The sequence below is a fragment of the Gracilinanus agilis genome, chromosome 1, assembly GCF_016433145.1.
Source record: "Gracilinanus agilis isolate LMUSP501 chromosome 1, AgileGrace, whole genome shotgun sequence".
In the NCBI taxonomy this organism is placed as follows: domain Eukaryota; kingdom Metazoa; phylum Chordata; class Mammalia; order Didelphimorphia; family Didelphidae; genus Gracilinanus; species Gracilinanus agilis.
In genome coordinates, this window is record NC_058130.1 from 128,374,979 (window position 1) to 128,400,296 (window position 25,318).

A 25,318-nucleotide genomic window follows, 5' to 3' on the forward strand; every position below is an offset into this window, starting at 1 on the left:
TAGAGAGGACTTAGAGGAAAATCTTTTAATAGCAGTGAAGGCAGGCACAGATCTCAAGTCCCCAAATATGGGGAGTATCATCACAGTCTCACTCAGAGCAACCATTTCAACAGAAGTTCCATTCTCTATCCTAATCTAAGCAATTAAAACAATTATCTATTAAATCTTAAAATCATACTAAGACTTTCAGAAAACTCCGTGGTTATCTATCTATAGACAACCCCTGGCCTCCCTGTGGCTGAGGCAAAATACAAGTTACCAGAAATGCTTGGGTAAAGATGTTAGCAGAAAATGTTAGTATCTAGTAAAGGTCAGGCAACAGAAAGAAAAAAATGGGGATTCAACCATTTATTTGAACTTCCCTTATCTTTGCTCACAAAAATGGTCTGATCCAAAGCAAGCCTAATCCCTGCCTTCCTGACCAGTCTAAGTTCTGTAAGTTTCTGACACTAGGTACTGTTTAAATGTTAGCTATTATTATTAAGAAACTCACAGTCTAATTGAAGGAGACAACATCAAAACAACTATGTACTCACAGGATTTACATAGGACAAATTAGAGATAATCAACAGGGAAGACACTAACACTTGGGGATGGGGAAATACTTAAAAGTTGCTCTTTTAAAGCAATTGAATCAATCAACACTTGCAGTAAAAATTTATTTACTATCTATTTCATTTCCATTTGCTTTCATTGCCTTAAATAAACTTGAAAAATTTGTCTGAATGGCTGCTCTACTAAGAGGACTTTGCTTTTTTTTATTGCAGTCATTAGTTCATGCAGCTAAAAGACACTTCATTTCTATTACTGTCACTTTTCTATTACTTGTAGTTGTTTGCAAACCACAAAAAGATGACTTTTTTCTATCATTTCACCTGCAAATTTTAGTATTACATACTATAGATTCAAGTACTCAACTTTTTGTCCTATTTTAGAGTTACTATGATCAGGTTCACGCCAATCAAATTTTTGCCATAATAATAAGCTGCTTCCTTTTTATGCTGGTAGTTTTTGCACCTGAAATGTTCTTCCTTTCATCCATTTGTTAAAGACTCTTAAAAATAATAAAGAAAACTGTTGTTGGTAATATAGGTGGCAGCATATCCACAAGCAATGACAAGTCAGTGCAGACTGGCCACATAGCAGATGTTAAAATCTTTGACTAATGCGTCTCATTCATTGAATTTTTGCTCACAATCAATGCAACTTGGCATCATTTTATAACTGATCCTAAATCAAATTTCATATTAATTGTGATTTCACTGTATAAGAATAGAATGGAAAGTTTTTGTGCCCTAAGGAATAATGAAATGGATAGTATCAGAAGACAATACACATGAACTAAATGTAGAGTGAAATGAGCAGAATTTGGGGAACAACGTATATTCAAAGACAACATAATCAAGAAAAAATAACTTTCAAAGATTTTAGAACTCAAATCAATGGAGTGATATACTTCTACTTTAGAAGATGAAGATGCAATTCACACTCATAATACTGCCAGAAAGGTGATGGGCTTCATATAATGTTTTATCTAAAATAAAAATTGCTATCTTTTCTTAGTAATAATAATGAGTACTGGGCAAATTCATCATATGCCAAAAATTTCCTCCTGAAACTTGAGTGTTTTCTGCATATTTTTGAAAAGCTGAATAATGCTGAATAAATTAGTACCTCAAATACCTACTATGATCCAGAAAGATAAGTTATTTAATGTATGAAAAAATAAAGGTACAGATAATAAGTTTATCAAATAATATTTTGTTTCCCAGTTTCCAAAAACATTTGTCCCACAAAAGAAGAAAGTAAACACCTATTTATTAAACACTTGACCAATCTTCAGAAGGAATTTTCATTTTGTTTTAAACCTAAATGTTTCTAAATAAGAACCTATTTTTAATGAAAAAATATTATGCATTTACCCCATCTAACCAAGAGAAATAAGTAGACTGGTCCTATGACAGTACTTTGAAACAAGTGTTTGAACCTCAAAGTTTTGTTTTTACTATGAATGAATAAAGATTCTCAAGCTTATCAAATAAAATGACATAAGTTTACAATAATTTATAACATCTTGTGAAAATGTAGTTTTCTATTGTGGTGGTTATAAAGATAAAATATAGATTATAGTTACATTTGAAAAAGATATTACTTAATCTGAATTACAAATGGTAATATCAGGCACATCAACATTTTCAGAAATTGTCAAAACAATCCACTTATCACTTTCATAATAACAATTGTTACTGATAAGCCATAAATATAAAAAAAATATATAATTTAAAGTGTTGTTTAAAAATAAGTATCAAAGATGAATGATAACCAAATTATTTTGGTTACATACTTAAGATTTGTTTTGGTATAAAAATTATAATGAAGGCTTCATTTTATTTTAATAGAACATAAGGTAAGAAAATTATTTGTATAGTTGTTGTTTAAGTCTGGAGAGGTTCAGCATGGTTTTTGTAAAGAGTGGGGAAAGCATCATTTTGTAAAGCCAGAAAATCATTGCCAGAGGATGATTTTAGTTTTACTGCCTCTGGGGTTGTTTCTAAAAATATGTTTCTAATTATAAAAAGAGCTAAAATTATGACAAATATAATTTAATTTTTAAAACTATGTCCCACTAATGTGGTTTGTTAGTAATTACTTATGTAGTGATTTTAGGCAGTGAAATTGTTACAGAATCAGATTAGCAATGAGTTTGCAGTTCAAAAAAATGAATTGGCCTTCTGGTTCATTTAACTCACAAGATATGGAAGACAAGATATCTTTTTTTTTTTTTTTGGTGCATCCTTAAGACCTCTCAAACTTCTCCAAAATGGAAATATTCAATAGAGATAGAGCAATTTCAGCTATCTCCACAGTCTAGGACACCAAAAATCAAGCCTAGGTAAAAATTCAATGATCTAACTGCAGAAAAGTCCAGTAATTTCCTAACCCCCAAAGGTGTGCTCACCCAGCACTGGCTTCCCCACCATTCTTTACACTGCTGGCAGCTAGGCTGCACAAACCAACCCATGGGCTTACAATAGAATTCAAGTCCACAGTCTGATCCCCACTCCCTTCTCATGGTACCATGGAGTGCCAAATCCTAAGGAGCAAAACTTTGTCCAGCTACTGCATTAGCGCCATAGCAGCATTCTATGCTACAAATGGTCTGAGAGAAGAAAAAAACTAATCCCCCAGAAGTCACTTGGGACAGAGAATTAGGCTAGTGAACCATGAATTTCTCAGTCAGCAAAAAGACTGAGATGTTTTTGAGATCCAGCCCTTAGGAAAACCAACATCAGAGTAGAGGGAGTCAGTGGGCAACAGGGGAAAATCATAGGGGAAAGACTGAAATTACCAAAGATCTGAGAAAGAAGAAAATTCAGAGTTCTTGAGGAGAAGCAGATAAACCCTTAGGGAAAGCAGAAGAAAATATGATCTCTTCAAGAGCTTATATATCTATGGATAAATACTATAAAACAAAGGATAATGAATCAACACCTGATGAGGCAGAAGACCCTGAGCACTTTGAGGAGTGCATAGAACCACAGCACACCATTTCTAAATAGTTTAAAACACAGACAGGATATGTGAGAGCAGAATGTATGTCTCTACAGGAAAAATAATTGGCAGAATAAAAAACACTTGAATCCATGGTGGCAAGTGTTACCAAAGAAACAAAAAGGAAGATAAGAAATACAAATATATGAAAGCTGAGGACAAACTTAGAGAAGCAAAAAGCAATGACATTCAAAGGAAGCATGCCCTCCAAAATGATTTTTCCAGTCAGAGTACATAGAGATGACTTAAGGTTTATAGGTCACCCTGAAGAACAAGACAAGTTAAAGAAAAACTCTGAACATCATAATGCAATAATTATACATAAATACGACCCAGAACTTCAGAACACAGAAAATAAAGTGCCAACTGAAAGAACCCACAGTCTCTTCCAGAAAAAAAAGGAAAAAACCCAAGATTATAAACCCTTAAGACACAAAGTTGCTAAATTTAGCAATTCCATTGAGAAATAACAAATTCTTCAAGCAACCAAGAGAAAGACCCTCAAATATAAAGGGGAAAACTTGAATACAAAATTATTCTGTATCCACTAGAAAATGCAGGAAAAAAATGAAACAATGTGTTCAAAAGAGCAATGGAGCTCAAGACCTACCCTGCCTTAATTCTCACAAGTGAAAAAGAATTAATGTTCAAAAATAAAGAAATGTTCAAAACATTCTTACAAAACCAAACCTGGAGAGATCATTTGCTTCTCAGACACCCCAGACAACAGAAATGCAACAGTAAACTAATAAAGCAACCAATAACAGCAACAAAATAACAATAGACCATATAGAAATTTCTTTCTAAAGAAAGGAGACAAATGTGAAAGCAGAAATCAGATAGTAGTGGTAAAGAACACAGCATGGACTAAACCTTTACAATACCTTGCCCCCGATTGAATCAATCTTAGGAGGTGAGCTAAATTGAAAAATGGAAAAGTACAAAAAAGGTGGAAAGGAAGATGAAACAGAGGAATATTTGATATATACTAATCAATTTAAAGTCTAACAATGAAGGGAAAACAAAAGAGGCAAAGAGAAGAATTTAAAAGGGAAAAAGAGAAAAACTTTGTTTACATTGGAGAAAGAGGCTACCTTGATGAATGTTCCTCTACTGGGGAAGAAAGATATTCTATAAAGGGAAATAGGCATATTATAATGTTTTATCTTTTTTTAATGATATTTTATTTTTACAGTACAATAAATTTCCATCACAATCATATTGCCACTTGTTTAACCATTCCCCAACTGACAATCTCTTGATTTTCAATTCTTTGCCACCACAGTAAGAGCTACAATAAATATTTTTGTACAAATAGGCCCTTTTTTCTTTTTTGAACTCCTTGCAATACAAATCTAGTAATAGTATTGCTGGATCAAAGGCTAGGCACCGTTTTAAAGCTCTTCGCTTTCCAGATAGTTGGATCAGTCACAACTCCACCAATAGTGCATTAGTCCCAATTTTCCCACATGCCCTCCAACATTTATCATTTTCCTTTTTTTGTCATATTGGCCAATCTGACAGGTGTAGGGTGGTACCTCAAGAGTTGTTTCAATTTGTATTTCTCTAATCAAGACTGATTTCGAGCCTCTCTCATATGTCTATAGATGACTTTGATTTCTTCATCTGAAATATCTTTTCATCATTTATTAGTTGGAAAATGATTTATGTTCTTATAAATTTAACTCAGTTTTGTATATATTTGAGAAATAAAGCCTTTATCAGAGCTGTACAAATATTTCCCAGCTTTCTACTTTACTTCTAATCTTGGTTGTATTGGTTTGTTTGTGCAAAACCTTTTTAGTTTAATATAATCAGTTATCCATTATACATCCTGTAATGCTTTCTATCTCTTGTTTAATCATAAATTCTTCCCTTATCCAAAGGTTTGACAGGTAGACATTCTATGCTCATCTAATTTGCTAATGGTAGTACCCTTTATGTCTAAATCATGTATCCATTTTACCTTTATCTTGGTTATAGGGTGTGAGATGTTGGTCTATCCCCAGGCTCTGCCATACCTTTTTAAAAATTTCTATCTTTATTTTATTCCAATAATAAATTTACACATAAGTTTTCCAAAGTTACATGATGCATGTTGTCTCCCTTCCCTCTTCCCTACCCCCTTCCAAAGTTGACAAGCAATTCAACTTTATTATATGTGTTTTATCACTCAAAGCACATTTCCATATTATTCATTTTTGTAAGAGAGTAATCTTATAAAAACCAAACCTCAAACCATATGCCCAAATAAACAAGCAATAAATCATATGTTTTCACATGCATTTCTACTCCAACAGTTCTTTCTCTAGAGGTAGATAGCATTCATTTTTATAAAACCCTCAGAATTGTCCTTGACCATTGTGTTGCTGTTAGTAGTAAAGTCTATCATATTTGATCATCCTACAGCATTTCAGTTACTGTGTACAATGTTCTCCTGGATCTGCTTATTTCACTGCATCAGTTCATGTAGGTCTTTCCAGTTCTTTCTGATATCAGGCTGTTCATCATTTCTTATAGCACAATAGTATTCCATCACCATCATATACCACATTTTGTTCAGCCATTCTCCAATTGAGCGACATCCCTTTGATTTCCAATTCTTTGCCACCATAAAAAGTGCAGTTGTAAGTATTTTTGTACAAACAGATCCTTTTCCCCCTTTTTTCATCTCTTTGGAATACAGACCTTGTAGTGGTATTGCTGGGTCAAAAGGTATGCATTCTTTTAAAACCCTTTAGGCATAATTTCAAATTGCCTTCCAGAGTGGTTGGATCAATTCACAACTCCACCAGCAATGCATTAGTGTCCCAATTTTGCCACATCGCCTCCAACATTTATTATTTCCTTTTACTGTCAATTTTCTGCCATACACTTTTCCAATTTTCCCAGCAGTCTTTTTCTAATAGTGATTTCTTTTTTTTTTAACATTTATTAATAATCATTTTTAACATGGTTACATGTTTCATGCTCCTATTTTCCCCTTCACCCCCCGCACTCCCCCCACCCATGGCCGACACACTTTTCCACTGGTTTTGTCATGTGTCCTTGATCAAGACCAATTTCGCAATTGTTGGTGGTTGTATTGGTGTGGTAGTTTCGAGTCCACACCCTCAATCATGTCCGCCCCGACCCATGCGTTCAAGCAGTTGCTTTTCTTATATGTTTCCTCTCCTGCAGTCCTTCCTCTGAATGTGGGTAACATTCTTTACCATAAATCCCTCAGAATTGTCCTGGGTCATTGCATTGCTGCTGGTACAGAAGCCCATTACATTCAATTTTACCACAGTATATCAGTCTCTGTGTACAATGTTCTTTTGGCTCTGCTCCTTTCGCTCTGCATCAGTTCCCGGAGGTCTCTCCAGTTCGCCTGGAACTCCTCCAGTTTATTATTCCTTTTAGCACAATAGTATTCCATCACCCGTATATACTACAGTTTGTTCAGCCATTCCCCAATTGAAGGACATACCCTCCTTTTCCAGTTTTTTGCCACCACAAACAGCACAGCTATAAATATTTTTGTACATGTTCTAATAGTGATTTCTTGATCCAAAAGCTTGGACCTTTGGGCTTAACACTAAATAATTATAGTCATTTGCTACTATGCATTGTATAGCTAATCTACTCCATTGATCTACCACTCTATTTCTTAGCCAGTACCAGAATGTTTTGATTATTACAACCTTATAATACAGTTTGAGATCTGGTACTTCTAGGCCACTTTCTTTCACATTTTTTTTCATTGATTCCCTTGATATTCTTGATCTTTTGTTCTTCCAGAAGAATTTTGCTATTATTTTCTCTAGTTCTGTAAAATAATTTCCATTGGTATGGCACTGAATAAGTAGATTAATTTAGGGAGGATTGTCATTTTTATTATATTGGCTTGACTAACCCATGAGCAATTAATATTTTTGCAATTGTTTAGATCTGACTTTATTTTTTATAATTTCATAGCTTTATTCCATATATGTAACAATACAATAAACTATCTGGTGGTATAGAAAATTTCTCCTACAATCACAAAATATTCACCTAAAAGTTCATTTCCAGGAAAAATAGCTCCCTCCACTAATAGATCATCCTTCAGCTTATCTTGACTTTGTTTTTGTTTTGCTTTTTTAACTCAAGAGTAATTTGATGATCAAGAGCAATTTGATGAGTCAGTCATCTAGGTGTCCAATCTCTGTCCCTCACCTCTTGATTAAAAAGAAAGGGATGTCATGATGAAAATGTTTGGTATTTTCCATTCCACCTCTAATCTATTATAAAAGTGTTATTCTGCAAGTATTTAGTTAAGAAAAAAGGTAAGCAATAAAATTCACAATTTTTCTTTTAAAACTCCAGGGCATTTGTCAGCCAGTACACAAGGATTCATAATGGCCACTTGCTTTTTCTTCTAATTGACAAATGCTTTTTAAAATCAGTAGCACAAGTAAATAGTAAATGGGTTTTAAAACCCCCTCATGTTCTTACAGTAAGCATTTTTGATATAACTAATGACTGAAGTGTTACACCACATGAAATTCCAATCAGTGAATGCAATGCATCTTTATAGGTTATTTTTCTGTCCTTGTTATTTGAGAGGAACTAAGATACTATTGTCACTATCTAAATCCTCTAGTGTATTAAAAAGTGGCGGTAGTTACAATCATTCAATTTCAGCTCCTTTATGGGACTTTAAGTTACAGTAGATTCTTAGATAGAGTTCTCAATCATGGAAACATAGCAATAACACAAATACAAAATGCTCAATTTTTTGTCTGCTTTAAAAATATGGTCAACATACCATTTATTTGTTATTAGTACAACAGTAATTTTATGCTAAGAATTACAAACTGTTGACTCTATGTGCTTCAGTTCACAAAGAGAATCTGATAACAGTTGAAAAAATCAATACATTTCTTTAAAAAAAAAACTTATATCAATTAAACTGAAACTACTACAAAAGGAATGACAAATGACTTGACCAAAAATGCACTAAAAATTTTGAAAATTTTGGCCAAGTAGTCAGAATTTCAGTTTACTAATATTTACACATTTCATGTCATATAGTTGAAACTACCATATACAAGAAATCAAAAAATAAATCACCTTAAAACCTAACTAACCTGCATATTCTAGGGAATACAAGCTTTATAATTAAAAAAAATGTTTACAAGCAGTAGTTGAGAAATCTGTTCCTTCACTTCTCGGCTTGTGAAAAACATTTTCAAGTGTTCACTCTAAATGATTAACAAAATCTTTAACTATAATATGTAGTTGGTATTTTGTTTTCCCCTTCTATTTCTTCCACCCCTGCTTGGGTCATCAGTGATGTTTTTCTCCAGATCATCAATGCAACTGCTCATATCATCAATTTGGCCAATTATCTGGTCTGACATGGTCTGAAATTTGTCCTTCATCTGCTGGAGAAGTGTATGAATCACAGCAGTCAGGTCCTGTACAATTTTGGGGTCTGTCTCCACCATTGCTCTGACTCCAGACTTCTCCTGACTTTATTTTTGGGAAGTGTTTTGTAATTATATTCATATAATTCCTGAGTTTGACTTGGCCAATAGACACCCAAGTATTTTATATTGTCTACAGTTAACTTAAATAGAATTTCTTTATCTCTTTATTGATAGGATTTATTGATAATATAAAGAAATACTAATTATTTATGTAGAATTATTTTATACTCTGCAACTTTGCTAAAGTTGTTAATTATTTCAACTAGTTTTTTAGTTGAATCTTTAGGACTCTCCAAGTATATCATCATATCATTTGCAAAGAGTTATAGTTTTATTTCTTCATTTTCTATTCTAATTCTTCTCATTCCTTTTTCTTCTTCTCTTATTGGTATAACTAGCATTTCTAATACAGTATTGAATAATAGTGGTGGTAATGGGCTTCCTTGCTTCATCCCTGATCTTATTAGGAAGGTATTTAATATATTTCCATTACAGATAATGCTAATGTTTTTAGAAATATACTATTTATCATTTTAAGGAAGGTTGCATTAATTCCTCTGTTCTCTAATGTTTTAAATAGGAATGCATGTATTTTGTCAAAAGCTTTTTCTGTAGCTGTTGAGATAATCATATAATTCATGTTGATTTTGTAATCAATGGAGTCAGTTATGCTGATAATTCTCCTAATATTGAACAAGCCCTACATTCCTAGAATAAATCCCACCCACTTGTAATGTATGATCTTTGTGATATATTGCTATAATCTCCTTTCTAGTATTTTATTTAAGTTTTTTTACATTGATATTCATTAACAAGATTGATCTATACCTTTCTTTCTCTGTTTTTCTTCTTCCCGGTTTAGGTATCAGTACCATATTTGTATTGTAAAAGGAGTTTGGTAGGATGCCTTCTTTGGCTATTTTTTCAAATGTTTGTATATTGGGACTAACCGTTCTTTAAATGTTTGGTAAAATTCCTTTATGAATCCATCTGGCCTGGGAAAATTTTTCTTAAGGAATTCACTGATGGCTTATTCAATTTCTTTTTCTGAGATGGGATTGTTCAAGAATTCTATTCCTCCATGACAACTTTAATTAGGCTCTTTTTGTTGTTGTTGTTGTTGTTATTGTTGCTCGCTTTTTCAGTTTATGGTATAGATTTTCACTCTATATTAAAATTAGACTGTGTTCCTGGGTTGGAAAAGTCACTGTCCCAAGCTGCTTCCTGTGGAACTCTGGGCTTTGCTTTTAGCTTGCATAAGGTTCAGGGCCTACCTGCTGGCTTGTAATGGTCAGGAGGCCTCACTACTGGCTTGTGAAGTGTAATAATAAAGAAATCCAGCAAGTGAATGTTTGATAGATGGGAGACAGAGAAAGTCTATGTTGAATCTCTCTTCCAGCTCTCTCCTGGGGCCGAATACACTGGGAAACTTTGAGGGGGTATCACCCCAAAGCTGGGTGACCTGGATGGTCGTGCCGCCCCACAGGAGTCGGGGGAAAGGCTTCCCTATAAGACAAGGTATGTGGTACCCCAATCTGATTCTGAATAAAGACGGGGTTCACACAAACCTCTCCCCGATGTTAATTTCACAGCGGTTGGTCTGGATGCAAAATAGAGGCAGCCAGACCAAGCTGTGGTTCCCCTCTCCCTTGTTGTCTCTCAGGCACTCTGGAATGCTATCTGACTGATGAATGGCTTTTTTAATTCACAATTCAGAGATTGAGGAAAGGGATAAAGGGCAGAGGGATTTTGGGGTGCCCTCTTCACTATTCCTATGGGGTCTGTTGCTTAGGAGGGAACATTTGGGGTTCCTACTCCTAAGCTTATTCCCCTGCCCCTTCTCCTTCTGTTTCTATTTCTATTTTTCTGTTTCTATCCTTTTCAATAATTTTAAGTTTTGACTGAAAGGGGTCTCTCAACAAGGTTTGGAAATAGGAGAAGGAGACTAAGAGATTGCTCCCAAAATGGAGTCCAAAAACTTAGCTGACTCGATGGTTGAAGTCTTGATGGGTGAGATGTGATGGAATGGCATTGATCAGGGAATCAGGGTTTCAATTTCCAAAGAAATATCCTCAGGAAGTCCTCAGGACTGGATCCGAGCTGGGATGTCCACCTCCTCCCTCTCTCAGTCCACCGCCCAAAGACCTCTCCTCCTCCTCCTTCCTCTGGAGAATCTCCCAGAATCCTCTCTGGTCTCAACAGTCAGCAACTGTCAGCAACTCCTTCTCAGGCTCCTTTTGTCCCATCCCCCTTGCACAAATCCCATCCTTACAGCAGTGGGAAATCTTGCTGCTTGCTTGCAGAGTGGGGGAAGCTTGCTGTTTGCTTACACAATTAGGGTCCTCACTATTAACTTGCACCAGTTAGGGACCTCAGTGCTGGCTTGTATAATGGATGACCTCAGCTGCTGGTTTGCATAGTCAGGACCCTCACTACTTACTTATACAGTCAGGGGCCTCCATGCTGGCTTATCCTGGAGGTGGGGCCTTGCTAGTAGTTTATGTAGGTTTGAGTCCCTGCTCCTGTGAGGAGAGGACCTTATGATTGGCTTACCCACAATGTTTCATCTTCAGAGATTTTTTTTCCTTAGAGACACAACTCATCCTGCCTCAGGATAAGTATAACCAGTTCCTGGAGAAGGGCAGCTGACTCCCAGAAGACTAGGAAGGCATGGACCTAGGGAAGAGGTTTTAAAGCAAATTTGGGGGTGGGGAGAATGACCAAGGGGAGAACAAAAGGAGTGGAGCCAAGATGGTGGTATAGTAGCAGCAAAATCCTGAAAAGCCCTGAATATCCTTTCAAACCAATCTTTAAAATGAGCCTCAAAAGCAGGACAAATGGGGGTAAATGAGCAAACAGCTGGAAAAAAAGCTCCTGAACCTTGAAAATTTCTACAGGGAAAAGGATCAAAAAACAGAAGCAACAGCAAACACATGCAAACTCTTCCAAAAAAAAAAAAAAGAAATTGGTCTCAAGCTCTGGAAGAACTCAAAAAAGCAGTTCAAAAATCAAATAAGAGAGGTAGAAGAAGAAATGGAAGTAATGAAAAAAGAAAATAACTGCTTAAAAATCAAATTTTATCAAATGGGAAAAGAGACACAGAAATCAAATGAAGAAATAAGATAATTAAAAACCAGAAATGACCTACTGGAAGATTATGCAAAAAAGTCCAGTGAAGAAAAGTGTCATAAAAAAGTAGAATGGACCAAATGTAAAAGGAGAATCAAAAGAACATGGAAGAGGGGCAGCTGGGTAGCTCAGTGGATTGAGAGTCAGGCCTAGAGATGGGAGGTCCTAGGTTCAAATCCAGCCTCAGACACTTCCCAGCTGTGTGACCCTGGGCAAGTCACTTGACCCCTATTGCCCACCCTTACCACTCTTCCACCTAAGAGCCAATGCACAGAAGTTAAGGGTTTAAAAAAAAAAGGAAAAAAAGAACATGGAAGAAATTCAGTCTTTAAAAACTAAAATTGGGCAAGTAGAAGCTAATGATTTCAAGAAAAAATAAAACAAAATCAAATGAATGAAAAAATAGAAGAAAATGTGAAAATATGACTGATTAAAAGCAAAACACTGGTGTGAAGTGTAAGAGGAGAAAACTAGATATTTAAGGTGTGGTTGCCAGAAATTGATTAACTCAATTTCAAAATAAAATAGATCCAAGTCAGGATGACTTTTATGGTGGTTTATTTACAATTAGGAAGGCTGAAGGTAGGGAAATTGAGAGAGAGAAACTCTGGCCTGGACTAGAAGCCTGAACCAGGTAAGAATTTAGAGGCCCCAGCAGAGGGGCACAGAGGTTAATTAAACTAGGCTTCTAGCCACAAGGCCTCCTCTAAGAAGAGAGGCCTCCCTAAGACTAGAGCCTTCAGAAATCCCAAGGGAAGAGAAAGAGAGTCAGCCTAACTTACCCACATGACAATTCAAAGGGAAGCAGCCTGAGGTCTCACCAGAGATCCTTCAACACCAAGTTCAAAGTGCCAACCCCCTCCACAGGAAGTTACCATCATATTAAAAAGATAGCATCTTTCATCACTTCCTGCGTCCACCTCCAATTTCAATTGGACACATGGCAGCCTCAACATTGTTTTGGCCTGCCCTTTGGGCAGGCCCTTGTTTTTGATTTCTTACTTACTATCATGTGTGAGTAACAGACCTCCCCCTCCCCACTTAATTCTAAGTTGGGTGGGGTGACATTATTCCTAGTGGCTAGAGTCTGGACAAATGAATGAGAGTGAGCTAATTCCATTCACACAGAAGGGAGAGAGTATGAAAGGAGAAAGTGCAGGATTAAAAAAGGAAGTCAAAATGATGGGGAATACATAGATGGTAATCATAGCTGTGAATATGAATGAGATGAACTCACCCATAAAATGGAAGCAGATAGCAGAGTAGATTAAAAACTAAAATCCTACCATATGTTGTTTACAAGAAACACATTTGAGGCAGGTAGACACACACAGGGGTGTGTAAGGTAAGGGGATGGAGCAGAATTTATTGGGCTTCAATTGAGAAAAAGAAGGCAGGGGTAGCAATCATGATCTCAGACAAAGCTAAAGCAAAAATAGATTTGATTAAAAGAGATAAGGAAGATAATTACATCCTAATAAAAAGCACTATAGGCAATGAAGAAATATCAGTTCTCAACATATATATACCAAATGGTATAGCATCCAGATTTTTAAAAGAGAAACTAAAGGAGTTTAAGAAGGAAACAGATAGTAAAACTATACTAGTCGGGGGGCTTCAACCTTCTTCTATCAGATCTAGATAAATCAAACCAAAAAATAAATAAGAAAGAAGTAAGGAAAGTGAATGAAATATTAGAAAAATTAGATTTAATAGATATCTGGAGAAAATTAAATAGGGACAAAAGGAATTTACCTTCTTTTCAGCAACACATAGTATATATACAAAGACTGACCATGTACTAGGGCATAAAAACATCACAAACAAATGCAGAAAAGCAGAAATAATAAGTACAACTTTTTCAGATCATAAAGCAATAAAAATCATAATTAGTAAGGGTTCATGGAGAAGCAAATTAAAAATTAATTGAAAGCTATATAATCTAATTCTTCAAAACTGGTGGGTAAAAGAACAAAGCATAGAAAGAATTACTGATTTCATTGAAGAGAATGACAATGAGTAGACAACATATCAAAATTTATGAGATACAGCCAAAGCAGTACTCAGGGGAAAAGCTGTATCCCTGAGTGCCTATATCAACAAAAAAGAGAAAGAGGATCTCAATGAATTGGGCATTAAACTAAAAAAGCTAGAAAAAGAACAAATTGAAAATCCCCAGATAAAGGACTAAGTTGGAAATCCTAAAAATCAAAGGAGAAATGAATAAAATTGAAAGCAAAAGAACAATTGAACTTATAAATAAGACTAGGAGTTGGTTCTTTGAAAAAACAAATAAAATAAAGTATTGGTTAATCTAATTTTAAAAAAGAAAGAAGAGAAAGAACAAAGATCAATATCATACTGCACAAACAAGGAATCTTTACATGGGACAATATCTTCTCTACCACTTTAGGAATTGGTATTTTTCTAAGAGCAAGGCACAACAGAAAAGAAGTAGGGAGGCCAGGAAGCAAACTCTGGTTGGATCTAATTCTTCATGACCCCATTTTTTGCAATTTTCTTGGCAAAACGTACCAGAATTGTTTGTCATTTCCTTCTTCAGCTCATTTTACAGATGAACAAACTGAGACAAACAGGGTGAAATGATTTTCCCAGGACCTGTTAGTGTCTAAGGCCAGATTTGAACTCAAGAAGATGAGTCTTCCTGACTCCAGGCCTCGCACTCTATTCACTACGCCACCTAGCTGCCTCCGCCAGCTCTGCAAAATAATAAACTGTCAAGGAGAAAGACTCAAAATAGTTACCACAGAAGTCTTAATCTCATGAGAAACTATTGTCCCTCCTTCATACTGGGAGAAGACTAATGACATCACGATGTTATGGGGTCAAGATGTTGGTGGTGGTGTTATTTGCCTTTTGTTTTTGAAGAAGACCAAAGACATCACAGGGTAACATCTCAACTTGTGAGTAAATTGGATTTCAATGAGGCAGAGTTGCCCAAAGTTGTCAGTCTCACTCTCTCATCCAGAATCATTGAAGTCCAGTGGCCAGACAAAAGTTAGGACGTAGTGGATGACCTTGGCTTCTTTGCTACCTAGCTAAGCCGTAAATTCTCCGCAGCACCTGCTTCTGCCACTTTCATGGCTGTTGGAACAAACTGCTCTCATTTATACCTTACACAAGGGAAAGTCTTCAGATACCTGAGGTAGATACTCCCTTAAGTCACAGATGGGTTTGAGGCCTGTTGGTTGCCCCCAACCTGGTTTTTAACTCGTCTGTTGAGACAGCTTATTGGAGTGTGGCCACTGCTCATGCTACAACTTCTTGGAGTCACAAATGAGAGCTGGGTGGCAGGTGAACACAAAGGAGGATGAATAGCCTTTGAAAAGGCTCAGGAAGCCCTCCCACCAGAGGTGCTCCTTTTTCCTGAATAATCCATATACCCCTGGGGTCAGAATACAGTGTTTTTAACTGTGGCTGATCAGTCTAATACAAGCATAGAAGGCTCTACCACAGGTAGGGCACAAATAGTCTGTTTGAACATTTGAGGTAGAGATGTCTCTAGATTTGTACATCTCATGTTTCCTTTATGGTACTGTGATTCCGCTTTGCTCATAAAGTGGAATTCCTTCTTTGATATGAGTAGGTCATATGTCAATATCTCCCTCATCTCTCAATCAATACTAAAGTTCTTCAAAAAGATCTCAATAGCACTTCCTCTGAGCTCCATGTGAATACTTGCCTTGTGTGACTTTTCTGTAAAATAGTCTTTTAGACAAATATGCGTTTGGCATTCCAGCTACATGGCCAACTCCTTAGAGTTACACTCTCTGCAGTAGAATTTGAATGTTTGGCAGTTCAGCTCTAGAATGGATTTCAGTATCCAGTGCATTATCTTGCCAGGTAATCTTCAGAATCTTCGTAAGACAATTCAAATGGAAATAATTCAATTTTCTGGCATGGCACACTGGTAGGCTAACCAGATTTCATGGGCATACAACAATGAGGTCAACATAATGCCTCTGTAGACCTTCAGTTTGGTATGCAGCCCAATACCTCTTCTCTCCCACAATTTCTTTCAGAGCCTCCCAAATGCTGAGCTAGCTTTGGCAATGCATGTATCAAAATCGTCTATGTGGACATCCCTGGAGGGTATACTGCCAAGGTAAGTGAACTTATCCATAGCATTCAAAATTTCTACATTTACTGTAACATATGGTTCCACGTATAGATGGTGTGGTGCTAGCTGGTGGAGAACCTCTGTTTTCTTGGTGTTGATTGTCAAGCTAAAAGCACAAGAATTGATCCTAGCTGCAGTGAGTACAGAATCATCTGTGAACAAAAAGTCACATACCAACTCTTCCTCCATTTTAGTTTTGGCCTGGTAGCTTTTTCAAATTAAATATTTTACCATCAGTGCAATAGCTGATCTTGATGCTATTTTCATCTTCATGGAAGGAGTCTAACAATATCAAGAAAAAAAAATCATGTTAAAAAGCCAAGCACACAGCCCTGCTTCATACCACTAGTACCTGGAAAAGTGTGAAAGCATTATTCTTCATCCAGACCCCATGCAAGGATGTTATCATGAAACTGGTATACATAACTGATAAACTTCTCTGGGTAACCAAATTTCACCATGATCTTCTATAAGCACTCATGACTGACAATATCAAAAGCCTTGGTCATGTTGATGAATATTGTGAACAGATCTCTGTTCTGCTTCTGGCATTTCTCCTGGAATTGTCAGGCAGGAAACACCATCTTGACCATTCCTAAACCCTTTTTGAAGTCATGCTGATTCTTGAGTAGGTGGACCATCTTCCAGATGAAGGATTCAGATAAAGGAAGGCTCTGGGAAGAATCTTGCCAGCAGAGACTAAGAGAAAGACCCTTCTGTGACTGTCACAGGAAAACCCGTTTCCTTTTCCTTTATAGAGATGGAAATGGAGGCATTCTTGACCTTCTGGGGAATAACCTCCTTTTGCCACATAACCAAGAAGATTTCAGGCAGTCTCTATAAGCCTTATAGATCTCTGCTAAGATGGAATCAGCCCCAGGCACTTTGTCACAGGAGAGGAACCTAATAGCAATTCTTCTTCAGCTGAAAATTCAGCTAGAGAGGGATTGACTTCAACCCAAGGTTTATGGTCAGTGGCTTCAGCAGTGGTTGATGATGACCTATTGAGAACATTGAAGAAGTGTTCTGCCCATCTCTCCAGGATCATGTCTTTATCATTGATCAATATGGCTGATTAACCACTGAATAGTTGAAATGCACCAGAGAGCTTTCACCCAAAATAGTATTCAAGTAAAGTGCTTTGGGTTGTTTCTGTTAGTGTAAAACTGAATCAAGAATCCAACATCTCTCTCTTTGCTTGCACTTTGTTCCATGAAGCAAAAGATAAAAGTATAAAATATATGAAAAGTAAAGATAAATAATAGAATAAATGAAAGAAATTCTTTCTAGAAAAGCACAGAAAATGAAATTTTAAAAACTAGTGAATAAAACTAATTTTAAAAATTATAATACTATTAGATCATATATTATAATAAACTAAAATATATTATGTTATTATAATTTTAAAAGTAGAAATAGTAAATGCATCCACTATAAACTATAATATAATTTTTTAATTTTTATTTTGAACATTTTCCCATAGTTACATATTTCATGTTCTTTCCCTCTCCCCCAAACCCCTCTAGCCCCCCTTAGTTGATGCACAGTTCCACTGGGTTTTACATATATCATTGATCAAGACCTAATTCCATATTATTAATAGTTGGACTAGAGTTATTCTTTAGTGTCTACATCTCCAATAATATCCCCATCAGCCCATGTGTTCAAGCAGTTGTTTTTCTTCTGTGTTTCTCCTCCCACTGTTCTTCCTCTGAATGTGTCTAGTTTTCTTTCTCATAAGTCCCTCAGCCTTGCTCTGGATCATTGCATTGTTGCTAGTAGAGAAGTCCATTATTATAATACAATTTAAAAGGCCACTGGGTCAGGAATCATAAACAAAAAAACACAAATCCCAATGGAGACCTAACAGTGAAATTCCAAATGATGAGAGGGCCAAATAATAAATCATAAGAACAATTAATAATTATCTGAAAGAAAAGTATGGTGATGAAACAACATATCAATATTTCTAGGATGCAGCTAAAGCAATCCTCAGAGGAAAAATCATATTCCTAGAAACAAAAAGGGAGAGAAAAAAGGATTAATGGACCAAATATACATTTTAAAATTACCCAATAAGTTAAACCTAAAACAAGATGGCACATGAGGAGAATAGATAAACTAGAAGCCACCCTCCACAAAAAAATTACATAGGAATAATATGAAACCAAAAGCTGATTCTTTGAAAAGACTAATAAAAGTGATAGACCACTAGCCAATCTGATTTTAAAAAGGCAAAAAAAATCAAATTAATAAAATAGTCGAAGAGGAAATCACCACAAACCAGAAGAAATCAGAATAATTAGAACTTAACAAAATTGAGGCCATAAAATATTCAAAATATTGAAAAATATATATACATATTCAAAAATATGAAATACCCAAAATGTCAGAAGACCAGAAAAAGTAAACAGAACTCTCTAAAGCAACTACCAAAATGGTTGGGGGTGGCAGGGAGCAAAAGTAATATTCCTGATGTATTCTCAGGAGAATTCTATCAAAATTTTAAAGAACAATTACTACTCATGTTATATAAAATATTCTCCCAAATAAAGAAATCACTCTATCAGAATTGTTTTACTGTCCTAATTTTTAAACTTTCCTAAAATTTTCTAAGTTTACAATCCTAATATCTAAACCAAGGAAGATAAAATACAAAAAGAAAACTGTTGACAAACATCAATAATGAATATTGATTAAAAATTCTTAAACAAAATCCTATCAAACAAAAAAAGACTTGCTATTTCAAACATATTAAATTAGCCTTGCAACTTCAGAGTTCTCCTTCTCACTCGCCCATATTCAATTGCCAAACTTGTCATATCTGTCTTCTCTACACTCAGTAATTAATAATAGCTAACATTTATATAGAGCTTTCAGTGTTGCTAAGGACTTTACAAATAATTCATTTTATCGTCACAATATCTCTGAGAGTTAGTTGCTATTATTCCTATTTTTCAGATGAGAAAACTGAGGTATATAGAGGTTAAGTAGTTTCTCAGTTTCACACTGTTAGTGAGTATCTAAGTATGGATTTGAACTTGGGTTTTCCTAACACTTGGTCCAGCACTATATTCACTGTTCTATCATATATCTAGCACCTTCAACCAATCATCCCCTCTCAAACTATTGAGATAGTTTCTTTGCCTCAAGTCTTTCTTCTCCCCTTCTATCCATAAAAGAATCAAGAAAGGAAGGGAGGCAAGAAGCCTATTATGTGCCAGACACTATGCTAAAATGCTTTACAATTTGTAAAGAACTAAGTGCTCTACCAGTATCTCTTCTGAGTCTCACAACAACCTCGGGAAGTAGGTGTTTTTATTAGACCCATTTTTCTTTACAATTGAGGAAACTGAGACAGAGGTAAGGTAACTTGCTCAGAGTGTCACAGCTAGTAAATATCCCAGTCCAGAGCTGAGTTCAGGTCTTCTTGACTCCAGACTCTGACCTCTATCCACTGTGTCACCTACTGACCTTCCTAATATGCATAGGTCTGGCCTTGTCATCTTACTAATCAATAAATTCCAACCTAAGATCAACTATAAACCACTTTGACATTCAAAACTCTTTGCAAGCCTAGCCCCATCTGACTTATCTAATGTTCTTACATAATACTCCCTCACATAGTCAAGCCATCCTGACCTATTTGTCATTCCACAGATATGACATTCCATCCCCATCTTTGGGCTTTTGCACTGGCTCTCCACTACTGGAATGTTCTCCTTTGACTCTTCCCTGGCAACCCTTCATTTCCTTTAAGGCTTAACGCAACAAAAAGCCATTCCCCAATAAACAAAATACCAAAGGATATGAACAAATAGTTCTCAAAAGAATTGCAAACAATTCACAACTATATGACAAGAATGCTCAAAATAGCTAATAATAAAGAGAAATGAAAGTGACAACAATTCTGAGGTTTCACCTCATACTTTGCTAGTTGGCAAAGGTTACAAAATATGGAAATATATTTAATGTTGGAAGATAGACATACCAATGCATTCTTGGTGGAGCTGAGAATCAGTACATCCATTTTGGAAAGCAATTTAGAATTGTGCAAATAAAATGACTAAAATATCATATCCTTTGACTCAGAAATTCTACAATTAGGCTTATGCCTCAAGGAGGCATTGATAAGAAGAAATTCTTTACATACACCAAAATATTTATGATAGAATTTTTTGATAGAAAAGAATTATAAACAAAGAAGATGCCAGTTAATTGGGGAATGACTAAACAAATTTGGATATGTCAATATCATGAAATATAACTCTACTTTAAATGTGGTGATTATAGAGAAACATGAAAAGATCTACATACATTTATCCAGAATAAAGTAAGCAGAGTCAAGAAAATGTTATACACTATGACTAAAACTGCATTAATAGAAAGAGAAACCACCAAAAAATCAGAAATGAAACCTGCAGAAAGCATAATTGAAAGAAGAAAAATGAGGATACCCCCATTCTAACCCTTCATAGAAGTGAAAAGCCTACAAGTGTGAATTTTTTATTAGTTATGTTGATTTTCCCCCTCTTTTTCTTGTCTTTTAAAAATTATTACATGTTACATGGCTTGGCTCAATGAGGGGAGGAATGCTGGAAGAAATTATGATAACATAAAAAATAAAATAAAAATCTTTTTTTAGGAGCAGCTAGTTGGCTTAGTGATTGGAGACCCAGGTCTAGAGACAGGAAGTTCTGTGTTCAAATGTGGCCTCATATACTTCCCAGTTAAGTGACCCTGGAAAAGTCACTTAACCCCAATTGCCTAACCCTTACTGCTCAATACTTGATGTTGATTCTAAGACATAAGGTAAGGGTTTAAAAAAAACTTTAAAAAAAATTCTCATTCAGACACACACATGAAGACTCAGCTCAAGCACCATCTTCTATAGGAAGCCTCAGCTGCTAGTGCCTTACCTCTAAGTCAGTATTTCATATATGTCTATATATGTACAAGTTGTCTCTAAATTTAAAATACAAATTCTTTTAAGGCATAAGCTATTTCATGTTTGCCTTTGTATGCCAGTGCTTCACAGAGTGCCTGATATATAATGAACACTTAGTAGATGCTTGTTGATTGTTCAAGTTAGAAGACAAAAAGAACCCTACATGATAACTTTAAGTCTTTGGGTTGAAAGGAGAAAATGTACAAGCCTTGAAGTAATGCTTATTTCATCATAATTCTGACTTTCATGAATGAAATATGGATAATATCAGAATACACTACAAATTTTTTCATTCACTAAAGTCTGCTTGGTGTTCTCTTCCCAGCCCTAGTGAGCAATTATCAGTGAGATGTTTTTTTAAATAAGTTACATAATATATACATATGCTATATTAATGTAAATACATATAAAAATATATAAATTATAAGCTCTTTTCCAGAGCCACTGAGTTCCATGAGAACTATATGACATATCAATGGGTAGAGCCAGAGGCCATTGTTTGCCCTTTAAGTTCAGCATGAGGATCCAAAGGGCAAAACTGGGTGAAATTTACATCAGTTGTTCAAAAATGGAACAAGCCTCACAGAATAAGAAATTGAACTAAATGATCTTTAAAGTTCCTTCCAACTCTAAGACTCTATGACCCTTTGATAAAGAGAAGGAATTGCAGAAATATTGACCTAGAATCCCGTTTGATCAGCAAGCTCATTTACTTAAGTATATTTCCCATATCCTACTCATGAGCTAATATCTGCTGACTAGTCACAGATTTTTTATAAAAATGAAGTCAGCTAAATAGAACTCTGTTTGTCATTATTATCAGGTATGGCCAAGCAGGAAAGAAGTCCTTTTCCTTTCCTCTGTCTAGGGAAATAGTTGAGACTACTTTTAGCACTTTTGGAAATTTTGTTTTCATCAATGTTCAGTGCTTTCTGTCATCTTGGAAAAAAGGACAACTCTTCCTTTTCGTAAAGATTCTCAACATACATAGAATTCCATATAAAGTTTCTGTTTCTGGGATTTCCTGATCCTGGTTGTAAGAGCCCCATTTGTCTATATCTACTAAGCCATAAACTATCCTTAAGGAAGACAGGGTGCATGTGAGAACAATAGTTCAGAATAAGATCTCACAAAAGTCCTTCCCAGTGCCCGTTTACATATATTTACATATCTCTGAGGATCCACTTGCCCCTTAAGTCTTTGCTTTCCCAACTTTCAAAATCATCTCCTCCAGCTCAAGTAAGACTGAATTCCTGAACATTATTCAATTTTGTGATCCTTATCTTTGAAACATAGGCAAAAGTGCAAGCCCAAGAATCCTTGCTTCCCACAGACCAAGACGTGGAAGATGAAGAAAATAAAATTCGGAATTACCTTCCAGAGCTTTTGCGTACTTCTCCACTGGTTATTAAGGGACTTACAAAGGTAAAGTCAGATGAAAGCTGGTTTCCTTCCTCAACAGAGCAATATCAACTATAACTGACATAACAAATAATATTGCCTGATCTCTTAGATCTTTATATATATTCTCCCTAAGTTGTTGGAGTATAAGGAAATGACCTAAGATAAATTTCCTTTGTGAAATAGGAAGTTACTATTTAAAAATATATATATATGGGGGCAGATGGGTAGCTCAGTGGATTGAGAGCCAGGCCTAGAGACGGGAGGTCCTAGGTTCAAATCCGGCCTCAGACACTTCCCAGCTGTGTGACCTGGGCAATGCATGGAAGTTAAGGGTTTAAAAAATACACACACACACACACACACACACACACACATACACACACACACACATATATATATATAAGAAACTCCTGTTTATATATATATATATATATATATATATATATATATAAACAGGAGTTTCTTCTTAGTTGAAGATGAATGTTATTTGAGTTCTTTAGAGACTAACAGAACTGCCACCAGTTCTTATGTAAGCCTTTGTATATCGCTTAGCATCTGTATACAAAAAAGAAAGTAGAAGAGCCTAGGAAGGGGCATTCCTTTTAGAAGGGAAAGAAAAAGTGGAACCTGGTGTTACCACCCCTAGGAATGAAAAATTAACAGGAAATTTCAGGCTCTCAGGAAAAAAAAAGAAAGATGAAATGTTAAAATAACCAAGAGGGGATCTAAAAATTTTAGATCAAGCTCTATTTGCCTTCCAGAGAATGACAGGAATAATATTTATTGGGAAATTTTTAAGTAATCTTATATTTCTACTCCTGTAGTTACAAAACAGTAAAAACCCTTAGAGCCCCATCATTGGCCACATGTCTATAAATAGGGACAGGAGGGGAAGAGACACTAGGAGACAATTTTCTTTTCCACCAAAGAAGTGGGGAGAAGAAACACCCGATTCAGAAGCAATAGGTGATAACATTTGGATAGAAGCATATGGGTCATTTTCCTGGAGCTCATGGAAGAATAGAAAGGGATTATACTAATCAATTTTTAGATTTCAAGAAACATTGGTAATACCTCATAGTAAGTTGATATAGCTACAGGTTTTATTAAATAACATACAAAGTATATGAACATATTCATTGAAGAAGGGCACACGAAAATAGGCATGTCTACATGACTATACCCTACTGGATTTCCACTGGCCTCAGGAAATGAAGCTGCATGTGAAGCTATTCTCAGAAGGGAGACTGTCCAAATAGATAGATATATAGATATATAGACTGACCATAGCCAGCCCATTGATCTAGAGGCTCTATTGTTCTATACTAAATTAGATAAAAAGAGTTAGACGCTCTTTAAGAATACCAGTCTTGAGAGTGGGAGATAACACTAAACACAGGGAGTCAGGGAGTAGGTGCCTATCCACTTATGTAGCACCACCATTCATTTTAGATATCATAGTTGCCTATCTCCTTCTTATGTGGAAAAGCGGCCTGCTTCTAGGCAGGAGTTCTTGATCTTTTTTGTGTCAAGGATACTGTTGGCAATCTAGTGAAACCTATGAACCCTTTCTCAAAACAATTTTTTCAAATTCACAAAATAAAATATATTTAGGATTATAAAGAAAATGAATTACATTGAAATAAATGTTACAATATTTTTAAAAACAAGTTCCACAGACCCCAGGCTATGAATCCTTGATATAGATTGTAAAAGAACTGACTCAAAACTAAGTGTCTCTGGAAAACCAAGAAACCCTAAATATTAACATTAGGTAGAGGTTTCCTGAACTAGAAGGAGACAATTAAAACTGCTGCTCTGAAAAGGAAATAGTTATTACTTAAGGATGTATGGCCTTGATTTTACTAGTTCATAAGCAGTATTTTGTCAAATGCATGAGTTCTCTTTTGGATACATCTCAGATATACGAGAGTAGAAAGCCCTTGCTGGCTGTAAACAGGATCTCCCTAACCGTCCAGAGAGGAGAGTGCTTTGGATTGCTTGGCTTCAATGGAGCAGGGAAGACTACTACCTTCAAAATGCTGACAGGGGATGAAACTATCACCTCTGGGGAGGCCTTTATTGATGGATTCAGCATCATCACCCACATTAAAAAGGTAAGATCCTGCCTGGACTCATTGAAGACAATGACAATGATGAGACTTCTTACCAAAACCTATAGGATACAGCCAAAGCAGTTCTAAGGGGGAAAATATATATCATTGAGTGTATATATTAACAAATTAGGGAGGGCAGAGGTTAAAGAATTGGGCATGCAACTTAAAAAGTTGGAAAGCAAACATTTTAAAAATCCCCAGATGAAAACTAAATTAGAAATACTAAAAATCAAAGGAGAAAGTAATAAAATCAAAAGTAAAAGAACTATTGAATTAATAAATAAGACTAGAAGCTGGAATTTTGAAAAAACAGATAAAATAGACAAAGTACTGATAAATCTAATAAAAGAAAAAAAGAAAAGAAGAAAACCAAATTAACAGTATCAAAGATGAAAAGGGAGGCCTCACCTCTAATGAAGAGGAAATTAAGGCAGTCATTAAAAACTATTTTGCCCAATTACATGGCAATAAACATAGCAATCTAGGTGATATGGATGAATATCTACAAAACTATAAATTGCCTACATTAACAGCAGAAGAAATAGAATTTTTAAATAATTCAATATCAGAAAAA

At 35.5% G+C, this 25,318-nt stretch overlaps 1 protein-coding gene across 1 annotated transcript in view; it reads left to right on the top strand.

Moving 5' to 3' along the window:
* Positions 1 to 25,318, top strand: part of LOC123248482 (phospholipid-transporting ATPase ABCA3-like) — a 231,050-nt gene that overhangs the window by 173,889 nt on the left and 31,843 nt on the right. Inside the window, exons 17-18 of the mRNA XM_044677271.1 lie at positions 22,520 to 22,648; positions 24,550 to 24,744. Of these exons, the coding sequence (XP_044533206.1) occupies positions 22,520 to 22,648; positions 24,550 to 24,744 (324 nt within the window). The remainder of the gene's footprint in view (positions 1 to 22,519; positions 22,649 to 24,549; positions 24,745 to 25,318) is intronic.